General features: G+C 38.2%; 1 protein-coding gene across 2 annotated transcripts in view; it reads left to right on the forward strand.

Moving 5' to 3' along the window:
• Nucleotides 1–6810, forward strand: part of LOC122258003 (putative cytochrome P450 49a1) — a 9165-nt gene extending 2355 nt beyond the window's left edge. For both annotated transcript variants that reach the window (XM_086533735.1, XM_086533734.1), the window contains exons 3-11: nt 345–582; nt 971–1087; nt 2050–2126; nt 2577–2772; nt 4017–4182; nt 4521–4690; nt 5003–5081; nt 5459–5662; nt 6043–6810. In XM_086533735.1, the coding sequence (XP_086389861.1) occupies nt 345–582; nt 971–1087; nt 2050–2126; nt 2577–2772; nt 4017–4182; nt 4521–4690; nt 5003–5081; nt 5459–5662; nt 6043–6153 (1358 nt within the window). In that variant the 3' untranslated portion in view covers nt 6154–6810. The remainder of the gene's footprint in view (nt 1–344; nt 583–970; nt 1088–2049; nt 2127–2576; nt 2773–4016; nt 4183–4520; nt 4691–5002; nt 5082–5458; nt 5663–6042) is intronic.
• The last annotated feature ends 690 nt before the right edge of the window (nt 6811–7500 follow it).

Below are 7500 nucleotides of genomic sequence, written 5' to 3' on the forward strand. Positions count from 1 at the left end.
ATCACAAAAATACAAATGTCTGGAAATGAGAAAACATAAAAAACTGAAATTTTCAGTATATCATCTTTTAAAAGTTAAGATTCTAAAGTCTTTTTTCTCGTAATTTCCATTTGGCTGACAATGAGAACATCGCATAATTAGCCAGCTTTTAATACCGAGTGAATATTAGATCCTATCACATTAATTCATCGAAATAATACTGAATAAAACACAGATGAGGAGAGACGACCTAAAAAAAAAAAAAAAAAAAAAAAAAAAAAAAAAAAAAAAAAAAAAAAAAAACGAAAAATGTCATAAAAAAAAAATCATCATTCTATTTTTTTTTCCCTCTGACCCTATTTCAGCAACCACCAAGAACCGCCTTTATCTCCTGACCGATTCTCTGTTCCGGGAATATGGCGACATCTTCCGCATCCATCTGCCGTGCCAGCCTCCTCTGGTGTTCATCTGCCATCCGGATGACATAGAGCAAGTTCACAGGACGAACTTTGACCTGCCCCATCGAGACTTCTTTGAGAGCTACGGACTCGCGAGGTCACACAATAAGTTCTTCAGGAAGGGGCAGACTGGGGTCTTTTCTGAGTACGTTCTGAGAGTTTTTTTTTGTTGTTGTTGTTGTATAGTTGATTCTCTCCTCTTCTCTTTATCTTGTTTTTTTTTTTTTTTCTCTCTCCTTCTCTCTTCTCCTCTCTGTCTCTGTCTCTCTTCTCTCTCTCTCCCTCTCTTTGTGTCTTTGTCTGTCTGTTTCTCTGTTTCTCTCTCTCTGTATTTGTCTGTCTGTCTCTATTTCTCTCATCTTCTCTCTAACTCTCTCTCTCTCCGACTCCCCCCCCCCTCCCTCCCACATCCCCCCTCTCTCAACACCCCCCCCCCAAAAAAAAAAAAAAAAAAAAAAAAAAAAAAAAGTGCATGAATACTAACACCTCATTTGAAACCCAAACTATAATCCATTTTGATCCTCATCTTGAAGGCACGGAGAAGAGTGGATGAGAGTAAGGAAGAGGATCCAGCCTTACACTTCAAGGATGAAGAACGTGGCCTCTTATCTTCCCCAAATGGACACCGTTGCACAGGAGTTTATCGCCAGGTAAGAATATTTTTTTTTTTTTTTTTTTTTTTTTTTTTTGTCTTCTTATCATTTTTATTATCGTATTTTATTCTTCTTTTTTCTGTTTTCCTTCTTATTTCTTTTCCTTCTTCTTCGTTTTATTGTTTTGTTCTGTCCTTTGCTTCGGTTTGTGTTTTTGATTTATCTTATCATTATACTCTGTTACCTTTCTCTTTATCACATTTTTCTCGTCTCTCTATTTAGTATATATATTTTTTCTTTTATTTATCCGTTCTTACTCTTCCTTTCTTCTTATTTTCCTCCCTCTCTTTCTCTGTTTCTCTCATCCGCCACTTCTCTCTCTCTCTCTCTCTCTCTCTCTCTCTCTATTTTATCTAACATCAAACTTATGAATTGAGAGAGAGAGAGAGAGAGACAAGTAGACAGACAGACAATTACAGACAGTCAGATACAAACAGAAAGACACAGACGAGCATATAGACAGAAACAGAGTAAGAAACAGAAACAGAGAGAGAAAGAGAAATAAAAGAGAAAGAAAGAGAGAAAGACAGACAGACACATAAACAAAAAACACACACACAAAAAAAGAATAACTTCAATAATGACCCCCCTCAAAAAATAAAACATTAATAACAAAAATAAATAACTTCAACGCCCCCCCAGAAAAAAACAACATAACAAAAATAGATAACCTTAACGACCCCCCCAAAAAAAAACAAAAAAACATTAATAACAAAAATAGATAACTTTAACGCCCCCCTCCAAAAAAACAAACATACATAACAAAAATAAATAGCTTTAACGACCCCCCCCCCTCGCAAATGAATAACGAAAATAAATAACCTTAACGACCCCCCCCCCCAAAAAAAAAAAAAAAATTACGCCCCAAAAAAGAAAGAAAGAAAGACAGAAAGAAGGGGAAAAAAACACATAAATAACAAAAATAGGTAACCTTAACACCCTTTTTTCTCCTCCTGAAGGTGGGCGAGTCTGAGGGACGCCCACGACGAGCTTCCGGACGACTACCTTCACCAGGTCTTCAGGTGGGCGTTGGAAAGTGAGTGTTCGAAAGAGTTTTTGTTTTTGTGATGTTTGGTTATTGTTTTTTCCGGTTTTGGTTGTGTGGGTGTTTTGTTTTGTTTCTGATTTTATATATTTTTTTGTCTGTTTGTTTGTTTATTTGTCTCTTTTTTTACATTTCTTTTATTCTCTGCATTTTTTTTTTCTTTTTCTTTCTTTCTTTCTTTCTTTCTGTCTCTCTCTGTCTCTGTCTCTCTCTTTCTTTCTCTCTCTCTCCCTCCCTCCCCCCCTCTCTCTCTCTCTCTCTCCCTCCTTCCCTCTACCTATCTCTACATTCCCCCCCCCCTCCCTCCCTCTACCTCTCTCCCACTCTTTCCAAATTACGAAAACTAACCCTATCTCCCCCCCTCCCCCCTCCCTCACACTCTTTCCAAATTACGAAAACTAACCCTATCTCCCCCCTCCCCCCTCCCTTCCCTCCTCCCAGCCCTCGGCCTCGTGACCTTTAACAAGCGCCTCGGCTGCCTGGACAACACACCCGACGCCCTTAGGATGATAAAGGTCTCAGATGACCTTATTTCGGGCCTACATGAACTGGAAATGGGGTCATTCGTACGCTTTTGGAGGTGGGTCGATACACCGGCACTCAGGAAGGTCAAGAGGGCACAAGACGAGATGTTGAGGTGAGTCTGTGAGTCGGGGAGGAGGTGAGTCAGTTGGGGGGGGGGTTAGTGAGGTGAGTCAGTTGGGGGGGGTGAGTTAGAGAGGTGAGTCCAGAGAGGAGATGAGTCAGCAGGGGTGTGAGCTAGGGAAGAGGTGAGGCAGTTGTAGGGTGAGTTAGAGAGGTGAGTCAGGGAGGAGTTGAGTCAGTTAGGGAGGAGATAAGTCAGTTGGAGGGTGAGTTAGAGAGGTGAGTCAGTTAGGGGGTGAGTTAGAGAGGTGAGTCAGGGAGGAGTTGAGTCAGTTAGGGAGGAGGTGAGTCAGTTAGGGGATGAGTTAGGGAGGAGGTGAATCAGTTGGCGAGGTGAGTTAGGAAAAAGGTGAGTCAAATAGGAGGAGAGTCAAGTAGACAGTGAATCAGGGAAGGGTTGAGTGAATCTGGTGAGTCGGGGAATCTTTGGGATTGACTGGGGGGGAAACTCAAATAAACTGATAATTTGATTACAGACAAATAGATAGATAAGCAGGAAGACAGACAGAAATACATATATGGACATACAGGGGGACAGACAGATAGACACAGACAGATAGACAAACAGATACAAATACATACAGGCAGACACATAAATATACATACAGGCGGACACACAGATATATATATACATGTATATATATATATATATATATATATATATATATATATATATATATATATATATATATATATATGTATATATATAGGCGGATAACCAGACAGAATTACATCCAGACAGACAGAAGTGTACCCAGACGGACAGACAAATATAAATACATCCAGACGGACAGACAAACAGAGATACATCTGGACGGACAAACAGAAATACATCCAGACGGACAGACAGTAATACATCCAGACGAACAGACAGAAATACATAAAGATGGACGGATAGACAGCAATACATACAGACAGACAGAAATGCATGCCGCCGGACAGACAGAAATACACTCAGACGAACAGACAGACAGATATACATACATACATACAGAAAGACAGAAATACATACAGGTAGACAGAAATACATACATACATACAGACAAATACATACATACATACAGACAGAAATACATACATACAGGCATACAGAAATACACCCAGACGAACAGACAGATATACATACATACATACAGACAGAAACACATACAGGTAGACAAAAACACATCCAGACAAGAAAAAAACGACACAAAAACAAGCGAACCCAGTACCCACTTCCTCACCTTGACCCCACAGGTTCGTCCAAGCATCCGTTCTGGAGTCCCAACGGTCTCTCCAGTCACGAAATCCGGAGTCGAAGGAAGAACTAAACATCGTTGAGAACCTTCTGCTGGATCCCGTCCTGACTTATGAGGACGTCCATGCCTTTCTCATTGACGTCTTTTTCGCCGGGATCGATACGGTGAGTTTGTTGACGTCCGTTTGTCTTTTGTTTTTTCGAGTGTTGCCAGTTCATTATTTTTTTTTAAACATTCAGATATATGATTATATTTCATGTAACTAGCTTTTAGATTGGGTATAAGTAACTTTGAAATTGTATTTTTTTTCTTTTAATCCACCTATCTGGATATAAAGTGAAGACGGTGTGGAAAAACAGGAAAAAAACATACATAAACAACAGCGAAAAAAATAAAAACGGACACTCATAAACTCAGAAAACAAATGCAATACTAAAACACACAAAATAAAGTATCAAACACATATCCAAAGCTAATCAAATCCCCCATTATTAACCCCCAGACATCCCTCTCCTTAACCTACACCATGATGAGACTCGCACAGAACCAAGACAAGCAAAAGAAACTACAGGAAGAACTGGACAACGTCTTAAGAAACGGCGTGGAAGTCCTCAGTACTCATCATATAAAAGAACTCCGTTACCTCAAGGCCTGTGTAAAGGAAGCATTAAGGTTAGAGATAAGTTTCAGGATGCAAATTGCAATCGTTATATAATGATTAATCTTAATGATATAAAGAATAATTGTTGGAATCTACCTTTATTCTAATATTCGATATTTGCCATATGTTTGTATGATTAGCAACGACACATACATAATGTATGGAAAGAAATGAAATACTATACACAAAAGGCAAAAATACACACAGGAATTATTTAAATATACACTGCATTCCGAACGACAGTGTACAATATAGTACTCATCCTATAGTATTTATTAACAGGGGGACAATTCATTTCAGATACTTTTTTTTCGTCTTTTCAGAATGGATCCGCCACTCATTTGCGTCGTGAGAAAGACCACAAGAGATATGGTTCTCCGAGGATACATGGTGCCAAAAGGGGTGAGTGGGTGAGAGGGAGAGGGAAGAAGGGAGGGAGGAAGAGAGAAAAAGGGATAGAAGAAATGGAGGACGAATGGAAGGAGAGAGAAGGGAGGAAGAAGAGAGAGAGAAGGGAGGCTGGGGGGGTTGGAGAGAGAGAGAGAGAGAGAGAGAGAGAGAGAGAGAAGGGGACAATCTCGGTGACAAAGAACAAAGAAAAAAAATAAAGAGACAAAAACAAACAAAACAGATAGACAAACGAGACAAAGAAAAAAAAACATTAAAAAACCAGAGACAAAACTTACGAACCACTTAACGCTAGAATTCCAAGGTTAAGCAAAGTACCAAACTCCGTTAACACGATCTCATCCGCCCCACCCCCCCTTCCCATTTGACAGACCAACATGCAGATCTACAGCCGAGGGTCGAGCATGAACGAAGAATTCTTCCCGAAGGCGACCCAGTTCCTGCCCGAAAGGTGGTTGAGGAGCTCATCCAGTAACGCCATCCATCCCTATGCCTCCTTGCCCTTCGGCGCGGGTGTTCGGAACTGTGTCGGGAGAAGATTTGCCGAGCAGGAGATTCATATATTATTAGCTCGAGTGAGTTCTGGTGTTTTTATTATTATTGTTGTTGTTATTTATTGGTGTTTTGTTTTGTTGCTACTTCTCTTTGAATTTCTTTTTTTTCTATGATTCTTCTTTGTTTGAGGTGGGCTTTCGGAAGGGGGAGTGGGGGGTGAGGGTATTGTGTTTTTGAGCGATTTATCACTTTTTCTTTCATTTATGTATGTTGGTATCTTCAACCTTATTACAAGGCGTGAAAAAAAAAATAATCTTCACCCACACTCTTTCAATAAACCACATGGAAAAACTCTTCGCAACATCCCTCAAAAAAAAAAAAAATCCATCCATCCATCTTTATCTTCGTCATTTCCGTATTTTTTTCTTTCCCTTCAATCCGATTTTTTCCCCCTTTCTAGTTCTTCCACAAGTACCGCCTGGAGTGGCACTACGAGCCCTTAAACCCAGTCCTCAACATGCTCATGTTACCAGACAAACCCCTGCGCTTCACCATGAAAGAAAGGCGGTGAATGGACGAGGAATGTGTTCGGCTTTTGGCTTGGTCCTTGGCTTCCGGATTGATATTAGATCTTGTGAATTAGCTCACCGGTTTCTTTTTTCTTTCTTTCTTTCTTTTTTTAGACTTGGAGTACGGTGCTTGTATTAAGTAGGCTGTTTTTGGACTATTCTTTGAGATAATTATGTATGTATGCATGTGTGTGTGTGTGTTTGTATATAATTAGGGCCTTGCCAAGGGCTCCCGGCTCGAAAAAAACTGGGCCCGGCAAGTACCTTATAATCGGAGTGAAATGTTAAGTGATAGATAGAACATGCATACATACATAGAACATGAATAGTTTTTTGTTCACCATTTCTCAGCTCCTGAATGACGTAGAGCCTTGTTCTTGAGCTCATTCGAAAGCTCTCGTAGAGTTTTATAATGTAGGGTGTGTTTTATTTTGATAGTCATGCAAAAAATGCAAAGTATTGATTATTTTTCTTGAATATCTCCAGTGATGATTGAGATATAAAGGTGCTTTATGGCTCATTGGAAATCTCTAACTAGCCTTATCAATCAATTATACATATGCATGGGTTTGCATAACTATCAAATTTGCATAATTAAGCAAAATATGCAAAATTTTGGAACAGACCAGGTCAGTATAGTGAAAACTTGTTTTTCGCGAACACACACATGTGTGTTTATATATATATATATATATATATATATATATATATATATATATATATATATATATATATGTATATATATATGTATATATATATATAAATACATACATGCATATATATATATATATATATATATATATGTATATATATATATATAAATACATAAATGCATATATATATATATATATATATATATATATATATATATATATATATATATATATATATATATATATATATATATATATGTATGTCAACTAAGACATTAATCTAATTAATTACAAAGAGATCCATTGCAGAGTGACTAGTCTGAAAACTGTTACTGAGTATAGCACTTTCTTACGACGCATCGGTACCAGGATCGACAAATCTATCAATCTTCATAGGTTTCCAAGGCAACCAGAGAGAAGAGACTTATATAAATGAAGAAAATGTTAAACAAGTGCCCGAGAGACATTTAATTAACCTCTCCTGACAATGGTAGATTTAACTGGTTGATAATAACCATGATTCAGGTCGTAATGGACTTCGATCTTAACATCGAACCTACAAACGGCTTTGATTTTTTTCTGTTTTTAGATTAATAGATCGTCCTGTATCTATAACATCGATGTATATATGATGATTTGTGTTGAGTTATCGTACATTAAGAATACACCTTTATTAAATTAAGCAAAAATTAGAAA

Source organism: Penaeus japonicus, unplaced genomic scaffold (assembly GCF_977035675.1).
Source record: "Penaeus japonicus unplaced genomic scaffold, GWHDUDI00000001_assembly GWHDUDI00000040, whole genome shotgun sequence".
NCBI lineage: Eukaryota > Metazoa > Arthropoda > Malacostraca > Decapoda > Penaeidae > Penaeus > Penaeus japonicus.